The sequence below is a fragment of the Phalacrocorax aristotelis genome, chromosome 10 (assembly GCF_949628215.1).
Source record: "Phalacrocorax aristotelis chromosome 10, bGulAri2.1, whole genome shotgun sequence".
In the NCBI taxonomy this organism is placed as follows: Eukaryota; Metazoa; Chordata; class Aves; order Suliformes; family Phalacrocoracidae; genus Phalacrocorax; species Phalacrocorax aristotelis.
In genome coordinates, this window is record NC_134285.1 from 18,241,188 (window position 1) to 18,264,560 (window position 23,373).

The window sequence follows — 23,373 nt, forward strand, 5'->3', positions numbered from 1 at the left end:
CCGGAGAGGGTGTCGAGGTCTCCCTTTGCCCAGGCTGTCAGACCCTGCTCTGCTTCTCTGGGCTTCTGGTTCCCTCCCGCCTTGAGACCCCAGTTCTGATGGCTGCAGGGGAGTGGCCGGTCCCGAGTCAGTCGCTCTCGGCTCGGTCTGTCCCGGGTCGGTCTGTCCCGGGTCCGTCTGTCCCGTGTCAGTCGGTTCAGGGGCGGTCTGTCCCGATGCGGTCGGTCTGTCCCGGGATCGCTGTCCGCGGTGCTGCAGGGGAGTGCTCCCGCCGGCCCGACGCGGGGGGGGTGGGGGGAGTTCACAGCTGCATAACATCTGGCCGGGGGGCGGGGGGGGAGGAGACACATCTGGGATAGAGCGGGGGGGAACAGCGGCGTGGGGAATGACCGCGGCGCCCTGACATCGTGGTGTCCCCACATCCACCCACCGGTGCGGGGATGAGGGGGGCGCACATCTGGAGGCGGCACATCTGGGAGCGGGGGAGGAAGGGGGCGGGCGAAGCGGGGGGTGGGGGGAGGACCGGGCCCTCCCCTGCTCCCGCCCCTTTCCCGCCCCTCCGCCGCGCACGGCGGCGCCGGGAGCAGGGAGCCGGCCGGGGCCATGCGGGCCGGAGCCCCCGACGGCGCGGCGGCGCGCTCGGCGCTGCACCATGGCCGCTGAGAACCGCTCGGCGACGGGCGGCGGCGCGGCCTGGGGACTGCTCGGTGAGTCCCTGCTCGGGGAGGGCTCCGGTTGCACCGGGGCAGTGGGGACAGGCACCCCCCGCAGGCCCCCCCCCCCGCCCCCCGAGAAGTTCCTGCGGGGGTGGGTGGGAGGGTGGGGTGTGCAGCATGGGTTGAAGGTGCATGGTGGAGGGGCGCGCTCCCCCGGGGGATGTAGCACCCGGTCGCCCCAGGAATGGGTCGTGTGTCTCTGCCAACTTTCCTGCCCCTCGGGTGTCCCTCGGGTCGGACCCCCAAATTCGGGACCCCCCGAATTGGTTTCTCCACCCCGGGATGTGTGGAGATACCAGGGCACTGGGACAAGGTCTGGCAGCTCCCTTCCCTACTCCCATCCAAACCAACGCCACTCCTCGGGATCCGCGGTCCAAGGCACCTCGGGTCCCTCTGCTTGCCCGGGAACTGGCATTTTCCGCACCCTGCCACGGGCATATGAGCAGCCTGTGCCCCGGGGCGCGGGTGCCCCCACAGCGGGGACCCCAGGGAAGGGGTTATTTGCTCCCCTGGTACCTCATTTTGGAAGGACATTTGTTTTCCAGGCAGGAAACTACCTGCATGCTTTCTTTGCTTCCCACTCTATTCCAACAAAAGCAGCAGGGACAAGATCCCATATCTTTTGGACACTTTGTCCCCAGGCTGGACAAACCCCCTCGGGGCCTTGTGGCCACCTCCCAGACATGACTAGGCAGAAATGCCCCCACCACCCAGCAGAGCCCTCTGTCAGGTTGGACATTGCATAGGGGGCAGCTCTTGGCCCCCCTCTCTCTAGGTGTGGATCCTATCTGCCCTTTAGCCCTTGGTGGCCCTGCTGCGCCTCCCCTGCTGGTAAGAGCAGAGCTGCCCCATGGTCTTCGTTGGCCCATCATGGGCAAGAGTCAGACAGCCCCACCCTTCTTTTCTCCCAAAATAATGACACTGGCTTCAAATCAGGGAACAGTTCTTGTCTTTTTATTTTTAAATGAATGCAATGCTGGCTTCTCTTCTGTCCTGCTTTCAACCCCTCTGTGCTGCGACCACATTTTCTAGCTGATCTTTGCAAAGCCTAAGGCTAGGGAGATACTTCCCAAGCTGGGGAACAGCCTAGCATTCCTCTGTGCCCTGCTGGCACCTGGCAAAGTTGGCAGGCTCTGCCTGGGCATTTGGAGGCTCCCTGCTTTGTCACAGGTGCCTTGAGTGACCTCCAAGGATGGCTTGGCTTCTCCTGCCACTACTTGCAGGATGAGCAGAGGGGCTGGGAGGGCTGGTACCTACCTAGTGGGGTGGCTCATTGATGCTCTCTATCAAAATAGTCAGATGCCAGGGTTCTAGAGCCGAGGCTTTCAGTGAAACATCAGCAGTGACAACGCTCACGGTGAAAACACAGGTGACAGCAAGATGCTTTTCATTGTCACTGCTGCTGGGCATCACCTCCTGCTTCCTATCACCTTGACTTCAGTGATCTGAGCACCTGCTGCTGTTCTCCAGCCTGGACTAGGCCCCTGTGAGGCATCCCAACAAAGAGCAGGGCATCCAAGGGTGGCGATTTCACCTGTACAGAGATCCTAAGAAATAGTGACCCATCCCCAGTTCACCCCTCAGCCAGGCTGGTGGCCAGCATGCAGAGCCCCTGGATGGGGAAGGTGGGGATGAGAGCAGATATCTGGGAGGGGGTGGTATCCCTGTGCATGGCAGCCCCTGGTTCCTGCAGGAGCCAAGCCAACGTGCCCATGCTCAGAGCCGGCAGCAATTTCCCACGTCTGCCGGACAGAGCGGCAGCAGCCCTGGGAGTGACTCGGTGAGTGGGCAGTGGGAAGCCAGCAGGAGAAGGAGGAGGAGGAGGGCTACCGGTAGAAGTGGTTTGTTTATTCACACGAGGGGCATACTTGTCTCAGCAGGTCAGTCTGTTTCCTTTCACAGAAGAGAAATGAACTGAGATGATTAGTTAATGCTGTGATCCAATTTTTCTCAGAAGGAGCATGGTTTTTCTCTTTAAACTGTCCCCATAAGTATTCTATTGATATGAGGTTTTGTCATGGTTGGGGTTATGCTGTTTCGTTTGTTTTTTTTTTTTTTTTTCAAATTAAAATGACAAACATCTCCCCAGGGAAAAGAAAAAAAAAAAAGATAAAATTGGGATAAAAATAGTGAGACCAGTATGAGCAGCTGATGCAGAGCAGTCCCTAGCATACTTTTGCTGTGGACCCCTTTCTCTGCCTGCCCTGCCGAGCCCCGGCCAGCAGCACCCACAGAGGTGAAGAGGGCTGGTGAGTGCCCAGCTGAGGTGGCAGACGCAACTCTGCAAAGCCAGCGGGGAGAGCAATAGCGAAAGGAGAGGGAAATGGAGGCTGTTTGCAAGAGGCTGCTGCTTTCTGCACAAATGCAGCTCTTCTTTCTGCATGCATGTACATGCAGCAAGAGTTTCATGTGCCCAAGCTGACCCCTTCTCCTTGGCACCCTAAATCAGGCCTTCGATGGGTTTCTTCTGGAGAATCAGGCATTGTCCTCGAGCCGGTCCCTGCTCAGTCTGACATGGGCTATGCCCTTGTTGCTCTCCAGTAAATCAAGGGAGGAGGTTTGCTTTGCATTTCAGCATCCATTCTGGACTGGCTCTAAAACTGTATATTTAAAGGACATGTGTTTCGGGGTGATGCGACGGTGTGGGACCTGGTGCAGCCAAGAACTGGAAGTTTGGACCAGATTATTCTCATCTACTTCCCTATCTCTCTTCATCACTCTGCATCTGCTAGTGACTGCTCCTTAGCCCACCTTAGCACCAGTGCCCACCACAAATATGCCAGGGCCCAGTGGTGGTGGGGTGGGGGGGACTGAGCACCCAGGCCACGTGGAAGCCTCTTCAAGCCAGCATTTAGAGCCATGCCAAAGCCATCCCTCTTCTGAGGGATTCAGGCAACCAGTTAGAAAACAGCTGTCAGTTTCTAGGAAGACTCATATGTTGTTCTGCCCCGGGCCCCGGCAGGCCAGGCAGTACGGTGAGGGTCTTAATGGGTCACTGTTATTTGTTATCTAACTCATAACCAAGTGAAGGAGTGTGCCAGCGGGCCAGCCCTGACTGTCCTGTCCCCTCCCAGGAGAGCACTGCCCACCACAACATCGCTTTAACCCCCTAGGCATGGGAAAGACTCACTGAATGCAGACTCTCAAATGTACTGAAGTTGGCCCTTGGTCTATATTCAGACAAATTAATTTGCTGAAGCTTCAAGGGGGAGTTAGGCATTTCTTGGCCAAATGAATCTGGGGCAAGCGCTCCCCGGGCAGGCTTGCCTCCTATGCCAGTATTTTACTGGTGCAGGAGCACAGGGCAAGTGTCTTGCTTACAGGTTCCCCCCTTGATGTTTAGCAGCAGGGTTTTAGCAGCAGACACACAACCGGCCCCATCCCCACCAGCAGACACTTGAGTGTCCCCACCCTGCGTGCATGTTGGCATCCACCCCACCTTCTCTGCAGATGGATGCACTCGCCCTGCTGGGCCTTAAGTCTGGGCCAGGATGGCATAATTTGACCTGGCTTTAGACCTTGAGTCCCCCAGCACAGTGAGCACTGGCAAGTGACACTTGAACACTAGAGATGTTCCCCATCCTGACCCCTCGCGTGCTGGGCACAGCTGCTTGTGCCTTTGCCCCGGGGCTGCTCCCAGGACCCTCCAGAGATGCCTTCATCCTGGAGGCTGCACTGCATGGAGGAGGAACTCAAACAATGACTCAGTTTATACCTTGTAAGATGTAAGTTTGGAGAGAAAATTAACTTCATCAGCCTGTCCAAGCCTCCAGACACAGTGGCTGCAGGCACAGACCCTCGTGCTTCTGACAATCCCCAGAATGGTTGCTGGATGTCCTGCAAGTCAGAGCTGTGGGAGTGACTTACTGTGACCCTATCCCCATCGCCCCGGCACCCTGTGCCCCACTTAGTGCATAAGGCAGCAGCAGAGATGCCTGAGTGCCCTGTCCCCTTCCCATTGCCCCCACCCGGCCCCAGCGTTAGGCAGGCTGGGATGTGCTGGTGCACCCCAGGCACTGTTTGCGTGACTCAGAGAGGGTGGGAGAGGGATATGGGGAACCACAGGGCTGTTTGCTTGTCTTCAAGAGCCTTGCAGAGGAGTTTCATCCTAGGTCAGCTGACAGAGAAAAAGCAGCAGCTGGGAAGTTTGTCCTTTAAAGGCAGCACTCAGTGTAAACCATGGAGCTCCTTGGGTGCAGCAGGCTTGGCCAGAGCTATCGACACAGTACCGAGCTATGGAGGCTAGCTGTGCTCCTCTAGCCCAGAAAGCCAGGCGGAGAAGCAGCCCCTCTGCTACCACAACTGCTGTTAATTCTAATGTGTTTTATGGCACCTTGCAGCTTGCAGGTCGTTAGCAGCAGCATGTCTTGGCACTGCTGAAGCCGGACAGGAAGCAGTGGAGGCTGGCACCAAGTGTCTCAGCTGGAGGCGTCTGGAGGATAGGGGTGAAGTGTCATCCACAGGTTTAAGGCTTGCGGCAGAGTTTGTTTGTGTTGGCCAGTTAACGAGCCAATGTTTTTAGGCTCCTTAAGCAGAATTAGCTTGATTTGTCTGTGGGAAACTCAGACGTCCAGTTGTACAACACCAAGGTCTGAAAACACTCTGCAAACACAATGTCCCTGGCTCTGGCATCTGTTCCAGGTCACAAGGTGGCTCTCTAGAGGCATGCATGGCACCTTGCTTCAGTGACCCTTTGCTCGCAAACCCTCCCGATGGTGATGTTAGCTGGGCCTCCTCCACAGACAGTGTGGTGGGCTGGCTCTGCCGTGGAGGGACAGGCATCCTTGTGGGATCTTTGCATGACTGAGATGGGAAGGAGGATATCCTGCCTGTCGCCATCTCCAGTGCCTTTCGGGGTAGTTTGGATCCTGGCTCTACTGGCAGTTACATCATGTGCAGTCCCAGTTAAAGCCAAAAAAATGTGTGTGTGTGCAGAGAGGAGTGGAGCGCAATGAAACCCTACTGGCATCGGCTTTTGACAACAGGCGTGAATTGCCTGGGCTTGGATTTGCCTTTCTGCAGTACTTGCGAGCATTGTCTAGCGTGGTCATTGCTAGGCTGTTTGCAGAGCTCAGGTCACCCACACAGCCCGTAAGTGATGCCTGACTCATGAAACTTCCTGCCACCATGTGCAGCCATAGGCAATGAGGTGGTTCAAGCCCCTGCCCAGTGCTGCGGGGTGCTGCCTGCGGCATTAATGTAGGGCCACGACAGGCTGGGGACCACCGTTCTGCAGTGAGTAGTGACTCCTAGGTGGATCTGGGCTGCCCAAGTGGGAGAACTGTGGACCACAAAGGTTTCCAGCCCCAGCACAGCTCCCGCTCTGCTGGTGGGAGCCTCCAGAGAAGGCAGCAAGGAGAGATTTGCAGGCAGTGTCTCTGCATGAGGTCTCTTCCCCTCTGAAGAGCTCTTCTATGGGGGAGATGTGTAATCCCACCCTGGCTGTATGAAGCTATTCCCACCTCCTTCCTCTCCGTCCCTCCCCTCCTCTGTTGTCACCACAGACAGGAGTTTCCTACCTGTTCTCCCCCCCTGGCTGCCATGCTCCCTGTACTGCTTGCCCATGCCCTGGGCTCCCCTGCCCACCTCCTGCTCTCGCTCCTGTCCTTCACTCTATCCCCTTGCTCAGGCGTCATCTCCAATGCCAAACCCTCTGGCTGGCCTCGTGGCCAAGTAGGGATCTAATGTTTTCAGTTTCCTTTTTCATCAGTCGGCCAAAGATTCCTATCTGCTATCTGTCCCCAGGACTAAGGCTGTCCTCTGTCACATCCAAGCAGCAGGGCCCTTGCTTTTTCCTGATTTCCTGCCCTTGGCTCAGGGCATCAGCTCTCTTTTCTCTTATTCATTGCTTAGCTTAGCTTGTCCTTTCAAAGCCCCAGGGAACCTCGCCCTGCTCCATGGGCCAAGGGACTCTTGCCCACTTTTTAAAATTTCAGATGAGCACCTTGGTGCTTTCCCTCTGCAGCCTTCGACCCTGGGATAAGTTGCTTACAGAGAAATACAACCCCCCCCAACCCACCCCAGCCCCAACAGCTCTGCTCTGCCCAGGGCAAACACCGCATCCCTGATGTACAGAGCCCAGAGTCTGTCCATTCCCCTGCCTGCCCTGGCTTCCTCCACCACCACCTGTAGCCACCCACTGCTCCTGGACCCTTTTCCCTCCATAAAGAACTCAAGAGTAAGGCATTTCATCAAAATCCTTTAGTGCCATTGGGAAGGGAAGATTGGCCAGGGCTGCCGAGTCCTTCCTAGTACTAGGAGGTGAAGGAGAGATGGTCTTTCACAGCTGGTCTGACTGAAGGGCATCTCCTGGCTGGAGCCCTCCACAAGAGCCCAGCACCCAACAGGCGGTCACACCTCCCTCCTGGCGAGCCCCTTACCTCCCCGAAGAGATGCAATCTCATGGAAGCAGCTGCGCCTCCCAGCTCACACTTGGTGCTTTGCCTGAGCTGTGTCCTCACCTCATGGCCTGTGAGGACCCTGGGGGACAAGGAGGGTGGGCACAGGGTGCTACCCCTCTCTGCATAGGGGTCAGCTCCCCCCTTACCCAGTGCCAGCCCCGGCTCCTGTGGGGGGCTGGCACCTTGGCCGTGTGGCCAGCGTGGGTGACTGTGTGGGGCACGTGCAGGGCGAGGGGGCTTCCCTGCAACAGGCTTCCCCCTTGGCATCCCCAGGCAAGGTCTGTCCTTGTCCCTGGGGCAGGGACAGCTGCTCTTCTAAGCAACCAGATCTGAGGGCTTGCAGCTCCCTGCCCTCTTCCCCCCCCCGTCCCTCCTTCAGTGCCATCTCTGCTGCAAGTGTCTAGTCCCAGCCACTAACCTCTCCCTAGGGAAAGCCCAGCTAATCCAGGCAGCCACTTGTTAACTGTAATGCACCATCAGTTGTTGTTGTTTTTTGTTGTTGTTGTTGTTTGTTGTCCTCACCCTCCTTCCCCTCTCTGCCAGCCGAGCCCAAAGCCCTTCCCAGCAGCAGGACCTGTAGCTGCAGCAGGGTTATTTCTGTTGTGCTGCCTTGAAACAGCTGGGTCCTATTAAAGCTTCAGCCCAGAGATATAAAAGAACGTGAGCATCTCTCTGAGGCTGAGAGCATTAATGCAGTAGGGGAGAAGTGTGGCTCTAGCCCAGGCTCAGCTGAAAGCTGAGCACCTTCCCAGCTCACTGGCATGGGCTGAGCTCTGCTGTCAGCAGAGCTGCCGCCCTGGGTGCCAAGGCAGAGGGCACAGGAGGGAGGGGATGGTGACCCAACTGTGGGATGCCCCTGAAATGAGCCTTCTCCACCCATGATGTTACCCACTGGAGCGGCCACAGGCACAGGAGCTGGTGGGGAACTGCTGGTGTCTGGGAGCTGCGGGCTGGACACAGCAGGGTAAAGCTGGGGTTGGCTTGCATGGCATTTGCCAGGTACACTTGCTATTAGCTTTCTACTGATATGTTATTTATTGGGCCTAATAATTGGGTGACAGATGGTTAATTAATCGTCAGAGTGACCAGCATGCTGGAGGGTTATTTGTAGGAGTGACTTTTAACCACTTAAACCCACTTTCTCACCAATTTGCTTCTTGCCTGGTAATGCTGGATGTAGATGGTGTGTGGCCCCTTCCAAGCCACATATGATACATGGCTCTTCAGGGATACAGGCAGGCACCAGGAGGGCCAGCTTGGGCAGGGAGGTGCAGCTGTGCCAGCTGTGGGATGCTGATGAGCATGCTGGACTGGGCACTACTTAGATGGGTGGCTCATAAGCTGGGGCTCTGACCTGCAAGCACCTCTCATGGCCAGGTGCACAATGCCTTGGACGGGGTACCTCGGTTTTGCTTTGAAACCGAGCGACAACAACCTAGTTATGAGCAGCGAAGGCAGGGAGGCTCCTGGCTTGCTCGGGGCAGGTGGTCAGGTTAGGTGACTGCAACGCTCCCTTCTGGCCCCGGACACAGAAAATATTCAAAACCTGATGCACGAACATGTGCCGAGCACAGGGGGGGTTCTCCACCCCCCTCACCTCCCCCTGAAAGCTGGCAGCTCCTGTACCACTGAGCTCACTGCTTCTCCGTTGGCTCCAGGAAAAGCCGTCAGAGACTCACAGCTTGTGGGGAGGGAGGAATTTGCTTTGCCTCATCAGAACCAGTTGAACAGCAGAGGAAGAAAGAGTATTATTTAATGGAAAAATAAAATGCCCAGATCCACCCTAGCCGTTATTGGCAAGGAGCAATTCCTCTGGCACGATGGCTCAGATCTCCTCTGGAGCAGGATAAGGACTTCAGGGCCCATTGACCCTTGCCATGCCAGAGAGGTGCCAGCAGCAGCCGCCAGCTGGAACCAGGAGGGCAGAGGGAGCCCTGCCATCTTATAATGCAGCAAATCCTGCTGGCCCCTTGTCTCCTTTCTGTTTTCCTCAGTGGTTTATTGCCTTCACCACTGCCGATGCGCAGGCACAGGAGCAGCCAGAGCCCTCTCCAACAGGGCAAACCCAGGCTAAGCCCCCTGCCAGGCACAGGAACCCCTTTATCCTCTCCCCATATACTGTATTTCTAAGGTGCTTGTTCCCGGTATCTAGGAGCTCTATTTTCTCACTCTTTGAGGGGTGTGATGTCAACCAGAATAATCCCTCACTAGCTGTAAACTGGTGCCATGACTCAGGAACTAATTAATGGCTATTAGATAACACAATTAGCACCACAAATTGTCACTCCTCAGTGGAGTGTCGCCCCATCCCTTTGTGTCACAGACATGCACGAGCCATAAACATAAGTATCCCTTTAGCATCTTCTATCCTTCCCCTCTTTTTTTCTCCCTCCCTCCTCTCCCAAGGCCAGTTGTGGCTGTGCTGACTGCCCAGCCCAGCATCGTGTCAGTGGTTTGACATGAGGGAACTAATCCCATTAAGATTTTTCACCCTTTCAGTGCTTTTAGGAAGGCTAGGACAAGCAGGGGGCTGGTGGTGGGGCTAGAAGGGCTGGCCCAGTTCTTTCCAACGACGATGCTGGAGCTGATGTGCTCCAGCAGCAGCCTTCTGCACCCAGCTGGAGCTGGGGTTGATGTGGGAATGTGGGAGTGATATCCCCCAGGATATCCTTGCAGTGGCGGGTCCAGCTTCCCTCCCTCCTGGAGGCAGGCAGTGCCTGGAGCCCAGCATGGTGCACCCAGCCAGGAGCTGGCAACCATGGCTACCTTGGGCTTGGGGGTCTCTTCAGCTTTGCTAGTCCTCCAGTGGGCTGGTCGCACCCATGCAGAGCAAAAGCCCATCTCCTCTGGGTGCAGCTGACACTCAGAAGCCTCTGGGAAAGTAACGGTTTCTCTAATTCCTCTTCTTCCCCTACAAATATCTTCTTCCCCTGATTGGTGTGTGAATGTGAAGCTTGGTTTCTTCTGCTGAAGCTTGCTGAGCGTGCTGGTGTGTTCACAGCCCTGCTCATTCCCAAAGACCTCGCTTCAAGCTGCATGTGGACCAGCTGTGACTGCCCACGCCTGTCCCCTCTCCCTTGGCCCTGAGATGAGGATGGGGCTGGGATGGAGCAGGGAGGAGGCAGCTGGTGGCGGCATGAGGGACAGGGGCCATGGAGGGGCACCAGGAGTCTGTGCAGTACAGGGAGCAGGGGCAGGGGACACTGGGGCAGCAGGGCTGCTTGCACTGGCAAGCTGGAACTCATCCCACAGCTCGAGGTGCCACCATCACACGGGTGTGTGTAAATACCAGCCTCTCCTGCAGCAGTGGGCAGGGCAGCTGGCTCCTGCCATGTGGGGAGTGATGGGAAGAGCAGCAGCAAGCAAGACCCTCCGTCCCAGATGGGTTCAGTGCTTGGTCACTGACTGCACCCGATGGAGCACCTGCCTCTACTTGGTGCGGACTTTTTGGATACAGGGTGACCATCAGCAGTCTATGACAAGGCCAAGGCTTTCTCCTTTCCTACCTGGCAATGGCCTGCAAGGCACATTGCAGGGGCTGACAGGCTGGGAAGCCTTGCCACTCTGTGGCACACAAGGTGAGGCAAGGACATAGCATAGCAGGAGCTTTCTGTTGTGCCCTCAGATATCACCCTGTGACTGAGTAAGAGTAGGCAGGACTGGCTTTGCTCTCTTGCTCTGGAGCTGTCTCCTCACCTGACAGTGGTGGCACCAATGATCTCAGGCAGCAGTGGGGGACTCTGCTGTGCCAAGTGCTGCCCAAAATAGGTGGACCCCACTGAAATTACAGCCTTCTCTGCTTGGACCTGCCTGTGCCTTGTGTCTTCATCCATAACATGCAAGGTGTTGGGTGGGAAGGGAAAGCTGTTTCCTTGCTTTGAGGACATGCTTGCTGAGTCCTGCAGGGACCACAGAAATGCTTACACCAAAAGATGCTGTTGGTGAGGAGCTGGAGACTCCTAATGGCTTCAATGGAGAGGAGAAAACCATCCATAAATCACTGTCAAGAAATCCTAGGGAGGGAGGAGGCCAGTTATGGCGTTCACTGTAGCTGGTCAGCAGAGGCAGGTCTGGGAGAGCACCTGCTGAGCACTGCAGACAAAGGCCTGCATGGGCAGGGAGAAAAACCAACTGGTGTCACAGGTAAGGGCCTCAATCCCAGGAGCCCTTCTGAAGTGGCCTCTGGGCTTTGCCAAGGCAGTGTCTCCTCCCTGGCTGTCGTGCTGGCACAGAGTTGGGGGGCAGAGGGGGACTGAGATAGGGAGGGTGATGTGGGATGGGGGGGCATGAGGGAAGGGAGAGGAGAAATGTACTTTTGGAGGTGCAGGAGGAGAGAGATGGGCACTGGTGGGCATGGGGGAGGCATTTAGTGGGTCATGGAGAGATCCCTTGGTGCCTGGGGGCTTCACAGCACTGGGGCAGTGATGCAGCTGGCATGAGAGTGGAAATGGAGTTGCATTAGTGAGTCTGTCACAGCACCACAGCTCTCCCGCATGCTCCCTCTGTCCTCGGGCATATCCTGGGGGTGCAGGTAGAGCCAGGGCTGCCTGAGGTCTATTCCCCTGGCCGGGCCCTCCCCACACAGCCTGGGTGCCCTCTGTCCCCACGGGCAGTAGGGGAAACCAGCCCCCAAGGCTGAAGCCGCTGCTGCTAAAGGGGAGTCCCCCAGGACAGAGCAAGGCAAGTTTAACCCAAGGGGCGGGGGCTGGCAAAGCAGCTCAAAGGCAAACAGCACGATCTACCCCCAGTGCCCATGCAGGCAGGATGCATGGTTTGGTCAGCCACTCTGAGACCTGGCGAATTCATAGCATCCTTGGCCTGCTCACAGCTCTGGACTGAGCTGCCTGCTCTGCTTAGGGAGGCAAAGACAGCACCGGGCTGTCCTGGCGAGCTCAGAGAGGGTGTCCGGGGCAAAAGAGAGAGACAGCAGGATGGAGAGAGCGGAAGATGGGGAAAGAAAAGATGCCTGACAGGCTGGGGCGTGGCAGAAAATAGTCAAGGTATTTGAGGCAAGGATGAGTGGTGTACGTATCTTCTGGCTTGTACATGTTGTTGTATGTCTGTGTTGTATGTATCTTCACACCCTTAACCATTTTTAGTCTCCCTCCTACCCTCAAATGGGAGATTGCTTTATTTTTACCCTTCAGTGAAGGTTCATTTTCAAAACACCCGTTAAAGTCCTTTACCCTGAGGCTGCAGTTGCATCTGTCTCAGCACACCAGTTTCCAGCATGACCTCTGGGTGGCATCCAAAGACACGCGAGTGGGGCTGCGCCACTCTTTTCCTCCATTTACAAACGGTTTTATGGAGTGAGATGAGCTGGACTTTTCTTACTTTGGGCAACTGAGATCATGAGCCTCCGTCAAGGCTGGTAATTAAATGCACTTAGAAGAGGATGCCAGTTCACAAACTAAAGTGAAAAACTGAAATCCTCATTTAGCAGAGACAAAGGAAAGGTTTCTTTTCAAGATTTTCAAATTCTTCCTGGAAGACCTGGGGTAGATGTCTGGTTGATTGCTAGCTTGTCTGATCGGTTTGATTAGCTGTTACAAGAATGACAGCTAAATCTCCCCATCTCATCAAAGTGAAGAATTTAAAACTAATTTCAATTGTACTGAAACCAACCCGCAAACTGCTACGATTATATAGCTCTAAGTCATTTTATACACTTATCACCTCTTCTTGCATCCCTGGCTGGGTGCCCAGGAAGGGTGGCAGCAGAAGCTGCTTTTCTTCTCCCTTCAGGCATCCCTTGCGCTTGGAGCTCGGTGCAAAGCTGGGCAGTGCCGCTGGGCTTCCTCACCCCAACAGTGTTTAGCACTGAAGGGTGTTGCTTTCTTTTCAAAGCACTTTGTCTTTGTGGACCACGTGTAACAGGGCTAGAGGATAATAGTAACGAGGTATTTCTCTGGCCCTTGCCCACTTTTCCCTCCATGTGTAAGACAACCCCAGCCGCTATCACATCTGTAGCCTTGCTAATGCAGAATCTGCCTTAATGGCTACATTGGTCCACCAGCTTTAGCATCTCAGCAGCCATGCTTCCATTTTCCCACAGCTGCATCTCTTTAAAAAGCAGTTATATTAAAACCTTGGCTGATGGAGAAATCGCCTCCTCTCACCGCAAAGGAAAGGCAAGGGCATTTCTTTCAAAAGACTTTAAAAATACGAACCGATACCAAAGCCTGCCAAACCCTGTTTTGGAGAGGAGCACATTAATGGCATGTTTATACATTTAGCAAAATCAACTTCAGGAGCCCCAGGCTTTCGGAGCCAGCGCTGTTATGCGAGGAAGCTTGCAGAGTCACACTGTGCCAAGCAGTTGTGCTGCGGTGCCAGCGAGGACGCCCACCCACAGCAGTGCCCATGGGGCTGGGTGGGCAGCCTGGCAGGACCCCCACCCTGGATACAGGGTAGAGCTGCTGGAGAGGCTGCCCTTGCTGAGCTGGCAGGATTGGGATGCCCCCAGCACCCAGGGTGATGGGCCCAGAAGGTTTTGGGGGCCTGGGTGGTGTGGGAGAGGCAGGCTGGATGGGAAGCTCCTCTGTCCAGCCCACCTCTCCCAGCACCGTTGCCTCTCCTTCCCCTTCCAGGAAACTCCCCTTCATCCCAGCACATCAATTTTGGTCTATTGATTTATTTTTTTTAAGGTCCATTCTCTTCTTACCTTGGGGTGTTAACCAGTCATCTCAGTTTGGATGAAGGCAATCTTTCTGTCCATAATTCTTGCTGCTTTTCATAAATTAGTCCATGTAGTAGGCTGAGATGGCTACATTCACCACATATGTCTCCCCAGCTGGTGTGGCTGCAGCTGCACTGTGATGTGGGACTGTGGGAAGGGGCCAGCATTTCCAGGCATTGCTGCCTGATGGCACTCATGTGGCCCCTTCCCTCTCCCACGCCTGTCAGGGCTGGGCTGTGAACCAGGCAAAGCCAAATTGCCCGGTTTCAGCTTTGTTTGGGTTTTCAGCATCTGCTTCCAAGCAGTGTCACCCCTTTGTCAAGGCCACCTCTGTTGGAAAAGTTGGTGTCCTCCAGTAAGGTTTTCTGGGACTTTCATGAACTCCTTGGAGCTGAAGCTGTAGTGTAACTTGCTGTTTTCCCTGTCCCAGATTTTATCTTCCAGAAGGAGCTGTTTGCTGCCAGAGACACAGGTGAGCTGAGCGGACCATGGAATGGTCTTTGTGGGCTAGCCCCCTCTTGGGGAGGTGCTTAGGAGAGGCCAACAGGTAATGCCTGGAGTATACCATAAACCTACTCTCTTCTCTGGGGCAGGGCGCTGGCTCCGTACCGTGCTGTCCTTGCAGCGAGCATTGTGCATCGTCACCTCTCGGCTCTGCAGCCCCCTTCTTCCTGCAGCCCCATGGCCTCTCTGCCTGCCTCCCTGGGGCACACTGGGGCTGTGCTCCTGCTGGGAGGTGGTTCCTGGCTCTGCAGAGACGGGACCACTGCACCCTGCCCAAAGGGCTGTCCTCAGCCCTGTCCCTGCCCCTCTCCTTGCAGCCCTGTGTGTCTTTTCCATTGCTAAATGGGGACACAAAAAGTGCTCCTGGGGGAAAGCTGCAATGGCAGAGAGAAACCCAGTAACGCCGGAGGCTTTTTAACCACTAGCTGAGAGCAATGCTGGCCTGGGAAACTGAGGAGGCAGTAAACTGCCAGCACGGGCCAGCAGGTATGATATTCTTCCTTTCTGTCCCCTCTTGCCTTGCAGACCCCATGCACAACCTGTCTGCTCAGCCCTGGCAGGCGAAGATGGCTAACCTGACCTATGACAACTTCACTGTGGGCAACCGCTCCAGCCAGCCTGCCACCAACTACAAGACGGTGGAGCTGGTTTTCATTGCCACGGTCACTGGCTCACTCAGCCTTGTCACCATGGTGGGGAACATCCTGGTGATGCTGTCCATCAAGGTGAACCGCCAGCTCCAGACTGTCAACAACTACTTCCTCTTCAGCCTGGCTTGCGCGGACCTCATAATCGGGGTCTTCTCCATGAACCTCTACACGGTCTACATCATCAAAGGCTACTGGCCACTGGGGGCTGTGGTGTGTGACCTGTGGCTGGCCCTGGACTACGTGGTGAGCAATGCCTCTGTCATGAACTTACTCATCATCAGCTTTGACCGGTACTTCTGTGTCACCAAGCCCCTGACATACCCAGCCAGGAGGACCACCAAGATGGCAGGGCTAATGATCGCGGCTGCATGGATATTGTCCTTCATTCTCTGGGCCCCTGCCATCTTGTTCTGGCAGTTCATTGTGGGCAAGAGGACAGTCCCTGAAAAGGAATGCTACATCCAATTTCTCTCCAACCCGGCGGTGACCTTCGGCACGGCCATTGCTGCTTTCTACCTGCCCGTGGTCATCATGACAGTGCTGTACATCCACATCTCCCTGGCCAGCAGGAGCAGGGTGAGGAGGCACAAGCCTGAAAGCAGGAAAGAGAGGAAAGGCAAGTCCCTCAGCTTCTTCAAGAGCCCTCTGATCAAACAGAACAACAACTCCCCCAAGAGGGCTGTGGAGGTGAAGGAGGCGATGAGGAATGGGAAAGTGGATGACCAGCCCTCAGCACAGACAGAGGCCACTGGCCATCAGGAGGAGAAGGAGACTTCCAACGAGTCCAGCACAGTCAGCATGACCCAGACCACAAAAGACAAGCCCACAACAGAAATCTTGCCAGTGGGGCAAGGACAGAGACCGTCCCACCCCCGGGTAGACCCACCTTCCAAGTGGTCCAAAATTAAAATCGTTACCAAGCAGACTGGGACCGAATGTGTCACTGCCATTGAGATCGTCCCAGCTAAGGCAGGAGCCTCTAACCACAACTCCCTGGCCATCAGCCGCCCAGCCAACGTTGCCAGGAAGTTTGCCAGCATCGCCAGGAGCCAAGTACGGAAGAAGCGCCAGATGGCAGCCCGGGAGAAGAAAGTCACCCGGACCATATTTGCTATCCTGCTAGCCTTCATACTCACATGGACGCCGTACAATGTGATGGTCCTCATTAACACCTTCTGCGAGACCTGTGTACCCGAAACAGTGTGGTCCATCGGCTACTGGCTCTGCTATGTCAACAGCACGATCAACCCAGCCTGCTACGCCCTCTGCAATGCCACTTTCAAGAAAACCTTCAAGCACCTTCTCATGTGCCAGTACAGGAACATTGGCACAGCCAGATAAACTGGCACTCAGGGACCACTTCAGCAACGTTACGAAAGCTGTTCCCTTTGCCTCCTTTGACTGCGGGGGTGGGGGGGAATGTCCTCTGCTCCCCACTCACAACAGTCCGGACTGTGCAGTGATTGCAGATGATGCCCTTCATCCAGTGCTGGCAAAGGTCCGTGGCACCTCTCAGCTGCAGTTCCTTCCAGTCACCCTGGGCCTGACAACTAGCTTGGGGAGCCAGCGGGAAAGCCAGCAGCAAGAGGAGGAGATGTGGTCACCAGGCACCCTCCCCAGCACCCTGCTCTTGAGAGGTTGGCCAAATGGCATCAGTGTTTGTCCTAAACAAGATGTCTCTTCTCCCCCTTGGCTGTCTTCAGAGCATCAGAGCTTGTCTGCTTGCAGACACCCTAATGCTGGATGCTTTGCATAGCCTTTTAAACCATTTATTACCCAAGAAATGAAAGAAACCAGGGCCAAACATTTGCCAGCCATTTTGGATGAGGCTGGCTCAGGCATGCTCATGAACCATCCTGTCAGCCCAGCCAGGCCACCCTCCCGAGGCACTCAGGATTGCACCCTAGCAGATGTGACAAGCTCATTCCTTTCCCTTGAGTGCCGCCATCATGCATCCTCACCCTGGGACATGGAGGGGGCAGAATTTTTGGCTGGGCTTTGGCTCCGCTCTCCCTTTCATGCCTTTTCCACCCACAACCAGCAATTGGCTGGACGGACAGACAGACAAGCCGAGCATCTCAATACGGGTGAGGAGCGTGAAACCCAGCCGCCTCCTACAATGATGGAAACTAGAACTGCAAAGGAAAGCAGTGGTACGGTGCAGGACATCTCTCCACAGCCTTGGGGGGAACATGCCCCCTGAGAACTGGGCAGCAGTGACAGTGAAAGTAGCTGTCCTTGGGAGGGACAGGGGACCTGGGGGGGGGGGGGGGGGGGGGGGCGGGTCTCAGAAGGGGATTGGAAAGAGGGTCTGCAACATGGCCAAGGTGCCCTGTGTCTCACCTGAGTCACGAGCAGCTCCCTCCTCTCCTCATGGTGGGTGTGAAAGGCCTGATGCATGGCTGCTGGGGGTGGGAGAGGACAACTTGTGCCGCCCCCCAGCCCTGCTCCTGCCCTGGGTGCACAGGGATGCCCAAGGAGGTGGCTGCTGAGCTTTGTAAATGGATGTAACCCTGTTGTTGGTGTAGTGGCAGAGCCCTCAGCATGTGGGCTTCAGCCAGTGTGTCCAGCCCCCTCCCAGCCCAGTGCTGCTCAGCTTCTCCCAAAGCTGCATCTCTGCAAGCCGTGGTGGGCACGGCCAGGTGCAGCGAAGGGATGGGATGGGGCCATGCTGGGACTGGCATACTCCATGTCCGTATGGCCTTCCCGTCCCCACGCTGGGGGTGCACAGCGATGCTGTGCAACCTAAAGAAAGGCTGCCCCAGCCCAGCTGGGGACCCCCCCCCCCCCCACCACTGCCTTTAGGATAATTCAAGTAGCGGTGCCCAAAATGCCTGGCGGACCTTTGGGGTTTTTTTAAACTGTTACAACCCTGGCCCAACCCACCCTGAGACAAATAAAGACCTTGGACCAGAAACCAACGGCCATGATGTGAGGAGTGAATGAGTCATCACCTGGTTTCCTCCTCAGCTTCCCAGTGTCACCCACTGGTGACATTTCCTGCAGCGCACGGGTGGCAGCCTCATCCCTCCTTCCAGGAGTTGGGGGGGTGGGGGGGTGGCACGCGTGTGTGTGTGTAGCCCAAAGCACTGCCAAGAAGCCGTGAGGTCTGACCCATGTGCCTTCTCCAGGACCGTATGCGGTGGCCCCCAGGCTGCTGCTGCCAGCTGCACGGTGAGTTCACTGCTGGTCCTGGTGGGGTCCACAAAGCTGGGGTTTGCTGGGGTTTCCAGCACAGCAGCACCTTGTGGAGATGACAGGTGGGTTCTGATATTTTTTTAAAAAGATTTTTATTGGAAAAGAAACCAAACCCCATTTTCCAAAAGAAGTGAGAGCTCCCACCCAGCACTGTGTTGGCACAGCGAAGGCAGAAGTGCTGCAGCCCTGGCATGGACACACACGGTTGGAAGTGATGGAGGAAAGGGGATGCAGTGGTTCCTGGGGGCAGTGGCTTTGTTTTCTCTGGCTGCTGCAGGGAAGTTGTGCCCTGGTCAAATGGATGCTGGAGGAAGCCCCTCGAGCTGAGGGCAGTCCTCGTGTGAGTAAGGGCCGTGAATGGTGGGGTTACTCAGGCATCCAACACCCAGCCCTTCCCTCTGGCATCAGTACCTGGCAGAGGAACGACAAGGCTCCTGGGCTTGCCAAAGGATGCACTAAAGGTAACTCGTGTGTCAGAGGGTGGAAAAATATGTGTTCCCATCCCAGCGAACCCCAACACCAGCCGAGAGGAGGCAAGTGAGCTGCACCAGCAGCGGTGGCGAGGCAGCAGGCAGGGGGGCAGCCACTCCTGCAGGGTGGGTGGGTTTGCTCTCTACAATACTAGCAATTAAAACAAGGCATCTCAGTGAAAGAGGAGGTCATGGAAAGGAGGAAGGAGAGGAGGAGGAGGATGACTGGAGCATGGGCTGGCTGCAGCTGGGCATCCAGCCCTGTGGGCACCATGTCGAGGGGGCCGATGAGGATGCTGGCTTCCTGCTCTAGTCCTTCCCCTTGCCCTTCTTTGCTGCATCCAAGAAGCACAGGAGACAAGAGTTAGTGTGTCCGCCAGCAGCTCACCAATCCCCCTGGCACTGCCATGGCAGAAATGTAGCCAACATGGCCAGCTCAGCACAGTGCAGGGGCCACATCCCCGCAGGCAGCCTCCCCCATCATGTAAAGCCACATTTTGCACCAGCCCCACTGAGGAGAGGGGGGAAATCCCTACTGCAACAAAGCTGACAGTGACTTGGGGGGACCAGGGTTTTTACTAGCAGCACCTGCATCCCAGCTGGCCAGCAGCTGGACTTTGGGGCTGTCAACATGTGCTGATGCAGAGGGAAGCGCATCCTACATGGTCCCCCATACCACTAGCAAAGTCCAACCCCAATGGGTCAAGCTACCCCAGAAAGCCCCTGCCCAGGGTCCCAGCAAGACCCTTCTGGAGACAGGAGTGGTGGGGACTGACCTTTGGACTTCGACTTGATCTTGGAAGAGCAGGGCTTGGTCACATAAACAATCTCCTCACACTGGGCATTGTACAAGGCTTTCTTCAGGATGCCGGAGCGAGTCTTCACACCCGTCTGAGCGCTACACCCACCCCAGCTCTCAAATTTGTACTTGCAGTCGGCTGGAAGAGAGGGGAGAGGTGTCAGAGCCAGCCAGGACCCAGCGTGGGCACCAGCCCTGGCCACCCAGACCAGGGTGGTCCCCAGCCACCCTGCCACCATGTACACACCGCCAAACTTCTTCTTCCAGTTGCAGGGGATCTTGCACTTGAGCTTCTTACTCTCGTCTTTGCAAGTCCCCTCACGGTAGCCCAGGCCACAGTCCTTGCTGTTGGGAACGCAGGGTCCCCAGCGCCAGTCCTCGCACTCAGAGCCATCCTTCTTTGCCTTCTCTGCAAGGGAAGGGGGAGTGGGTGCTCACTGCAGGGGCATGGGAGCACACCCCGGGGCTGCCACCAGCCCCCTGCCCCCTGCTGCCCCTCACCTTTCTTGTTCTTGCCAGCCTCAGCGGTGGCGGCCAGCAGGATCAGCGCCAGGAGGAGGAGGAGGCCGCGGACCTGCATCCTGCCTGGGGAGGAGGGAGGGGGTGAGGCAGGCGAGGGGTCAGGGCACGCTGCGGCAGTGAGGAGGGGGCATGGTGGGCTGTGGGCAGCCTGGCTGGGAGTGAGATGGCAGCTGCCTCCATTGCACACACGCACCTGAGTGTGTGCATTTGTGTACACCCCAATAACCTGCTTGTTGCCACCCATTAGACAGCGTGTATTAATTACACCAGGAAGGTTAATTGTACATCTCAGCATCCGCCTCTGGCTAGGGATCTATTGGTCCATGGGCTTGTTCCTATCCCTGCAGCCCCCCATTGCCCTGCGTGTGGCAAAGTGTTCTCTGTGGGCACCTCCGCAGCCTACACAGCAGCTGGGGAAGGCTCTTTGGTTGGGTGCACCCAGCACCAGGCTGCACCAAGGCCTGTGCTGCTCCTGTGCCACACACCCCCCCCACCCCCCCAAAAGAAAAGCGGCTCCCTCTTGGATGCTGGCAGTGGGGGTCCTGCTCTCCAGTGCTGGTCTCCAGCCCCTACTCCCTTGTATTTCTCCATGGCTCCTTTATCCAACACCCGGCAGGCTGCTGCCCTACACGGAAGAGCCCCAGGGCCAGGGGTTGCTCCTGCCATGGTACCTTTCTCTGGCTCCAGACGACTCCGGGGTGAAGAAAAAAAGCCCAGCAAAAACAAACCTGCTGCCATGAGGGGTCTGATACCTAAACCAGAAGATTAAACACCAAAAATAAAGTCCCCGCAGCGTGGAAGCTCGTTGGACAGTTGAAGTGGGAGAGCTGCGCCCACTGCTGGTGCCACGGCTGCCAGCACAGCACCCATGCATGCGGGGCGGGGAGGGGGAGGGAAGCGTGCATGTGTGTACATGCACCTGGGATCACCACACAAGGGTGCAGCCCCTGGGGCCCTGGCCACCCCACCACGGTGGCCTTGGTCCAGGTGATGGCTCCTCTCCAGCTGCCACCACAAGCCTCTGTGGGACACTGCTGCCAACACTGAGGTCCCAGATCCTGTTCCCAGCAAGACTGCAGCTGTGCAGAGCCAGCGTCTCAACTCTGGTGGCCCCTTCCTTGCATCCCAGTGCCCTGCTCTTTAAGACGACACCCCTATCTGCGTGGCAGCAGCCAGCTGGCAAATGCATCACACCTGCCCTAGCACCATGATGGGCTTGACAGCACTGGGATGGAGAGGTCAGGATACACCACGTGTCCCAGGGGAAAGCAGTGCAGGGAAGAGTCTGGGGTCAGGATTTGGTCCCTGCCCCCAGGCTCCATGGGCAGCATGCTAGAGAGAGCAGCTCCCCACATTATTGAGGCTCCAGCACACTCATCGGCGCCATGAAGCTGCCAGCTTTGCTCTGCATTGAACTGTCAGGGGGAATTACACAGCCTGGCTGGTTGAAGGCACAGCTGAGGGGATGAGAGCTGCCTGCCCCCTCACCCAGCCTGGCTGGGAGCCATCCCACCGAGTACGGCATGGCTCAGCCCTGTTCCCACCCAGCTGCCTTCAAAGGGGGCAAGAGCTCAGCCTGGAGGCCCTAGTTACGGAGAGCAAGGCTGGGGGCTATGCTGAGTTGCTGACACTCCTGCCCCACTTCCTGTCAGGGTAACACCTCCAACACCCTCACTATTCACAGCATCCCCCTGATTTCAGGCGCTCTGTAAATGTCTTTCATCCTTTGCCATGGAGCATTTCCCTCTGCTCCTGAACCGCCTCCCAGCCTGGCAACTTCCAGCCCAGGTTCTGCAGATGCAGAATTCTGAGCACTCGTGGCAGCCAGCCCCAGCTGCTGTGCTCACCCCACCTCACCTCTGGGCATGGACATCTTCTGCTCCCCATGGTACTCATGCCATACCTGTGGATGTGTACACAGGGATGTGGGAGTGGGGGTTCCAAGGGACAGCCCAGCTACAGCCCCAGGGACTCCTGGATCTGCTCCCAGGCTCAGCCTGGCACATCACAGCTCTCAGGCAAAGTTCTGCAGGGACCCTGAGCCATGGCTCATCCTAAAGCATTCATAAGGGAAAGGGAGTGCTGTTTCCCAACTGGTTTTCCAAACAGTCTGATCCCTTCTTTGCCAGTAAAACAAGAGCTGTTCCCAGTCAGGCTGCCAGCGCCTTCTGGCATGGTTGCACAGCCCAGCTCCTCCTGCACCCCTGCGGGGCCCTGGCTCCTCTCCTGCTCAGATCCCAGCTGGCTCTTACACTGCATTGGTCTCTCCCAGGAACGGGCTGCAGGAGCAGAGCAGCCTGGAGCCTGGCCACACCACGGCAGGCCCTGTTTCCCCTTCCCCTCCCTCCTCTAGCTGCCCTGAGTTTGAATCATCTAGGACCAGCGCTATTAAAAAAAAAAAAAAAAACCGCCAGGTGATGCTGAAGCAGAGCCCAGATTCCCACCACTGCAATGGGACAGCCTGGACCCCCTCCTAACGTGGACCACACCATCCTCCCCACTCCTGTCCCCTCGCTGCCACCCCGATGCTCTCCCGGGGGAGGAGGGCCGCCAGCCCCCTCGCAGCCCCTCTTCCAGCAGCGGGACCTTTCGGCTCGGCTGAAATTGCAGCTGGTTCTAGCGGAGGTGGGCGCAGGGCTGCTGCCCTCCCTCCGCGGGCTGAGCTGCTCCCCAGGCTCCGGGCAGGGAGCCCAGCGCTCGGGGAGCCCATGGCTTGGGGTACGCAGCACCTTCATCAGCAGGAATTTCCCTGCTGCCAGGAGAGAGGAGGCTGAGCTCTTCCCCGTAAGCCAAGGTGTTTGCATGACCAGGAGGCTTTGCTGGCGGTCCTGGGGGTCCCCGGGCTGCGGGGTCCCCGGCCGGAGCCCCCTCCGCCACCTGAGCGCGCCTTCCCGACTCGGTGTGGGGTGCCCCCCCAAGGTGGGGATGGGGCTATGGTCCCGGGCTCCTGCCTCAACCCCTTCCTGCCGCCTACTCTCCAGGACCCTGCCTACTCTCCAAACCCCTTCCTTCTGCACCTCCAGCCCTCCAGGTACATCCCCGGCTCCTCGGAGGTGAGCCCGCACCCGGGGGTTGCCTCCTCCGGGACCCCTACCCCAGTCGCCCTCCCTGCACTCCTCCTCAACCAGGGCCTCGTCCCCCACCCCAGCAAAGCCCCTTCCCCCGCCGGGAAGACCTCAGCCTGAGTTACTGCCTCCTCCCCGCAGCGGCGAGGTGCGGGGGGTGCAGGTCGCCGTTGCCTTGCCGGAGGCGCCCATCCCCGTGGCGTCGGGCGAGGGGCGCCGCCGTCCGCGGGAGCGGGGGGCGGGGGGGTGTCCCCACTCACCTGCGGGGTGCGGCACGGAGCGGTGCGGTGCTGCTGCCTTTGTGTGGCGGCCGCGTGGGGAGCCCCCGCGCAGCACACAGCGGCCCCTGACGTCGGGCTCGGCTGGCAG

General features: G+C 57.1%; 2 protein-coding genes across 3 annotated transcripts; one reads left to right on the forward strand and one right to left on the reverse strand.

Moving 5' to 3' along the window:
* Nucleotides 1-560: 560 nt before the first annotated feature.
* Nucleotides 561-17,869, forward strand: CHRM4 (cholinergic receptor muscarinic 4). Its single transcript, XM_075105500.1, has 3 exons — nucleotides 561-707; nucleotides 14,227-14,268; nucleotides 14,826-17,869. Exons 1-3 carry the CDS (start codon nucleotides 653-655, stop codon nucleotides 16,289-16,291), a joined length of 1,563 nt encoding a protein of 520 aa, XP_074961601.1. The 5' UTR covers nucleotides 561-652; the 3' UTR covers nucleotides 16,292-17,869.
* A 338-nt stretch (nucleotides 17,870-18,207) lies between these two features.
* On the reverse strand, nucleotides 18,208-23,373 carry MDK (midkine). 2 transcript variants are annotated; one of them, XM_075105501.1, is made up of 5 exons: nucleotides 23,265-23,373; nucleotides 19,919-20,002; nucleotides 19,665-19,826; nucleotides 19,395-19,556; nucleotides 18,208-18,953 (listed from the first exon to the last, which is right to left on the reverse strand). In XM_075105501.1, exons 2-5 carry the CDS (start codon nucleotides 19,995-19,997, stop codon nucleotides 18,928-18,930), a joined length of 429 nt encoding a protein of 142 aa, XP_074961602.1. In that variant the 5' UTR covers nucleotides 19,998-20,002; nucleotides 23,265-23,373; the 3' UTR covers nucleotides 18,208-18,927. The 2 variants fall into 2 exon arrangements, with proteins under 2 accessions (XP_074961602.1, XP_074961603.1); XM_075105502.1 differs by having other exon boundaries at nucleotides 19,919-19,998; nucleotides 23,265-23,348.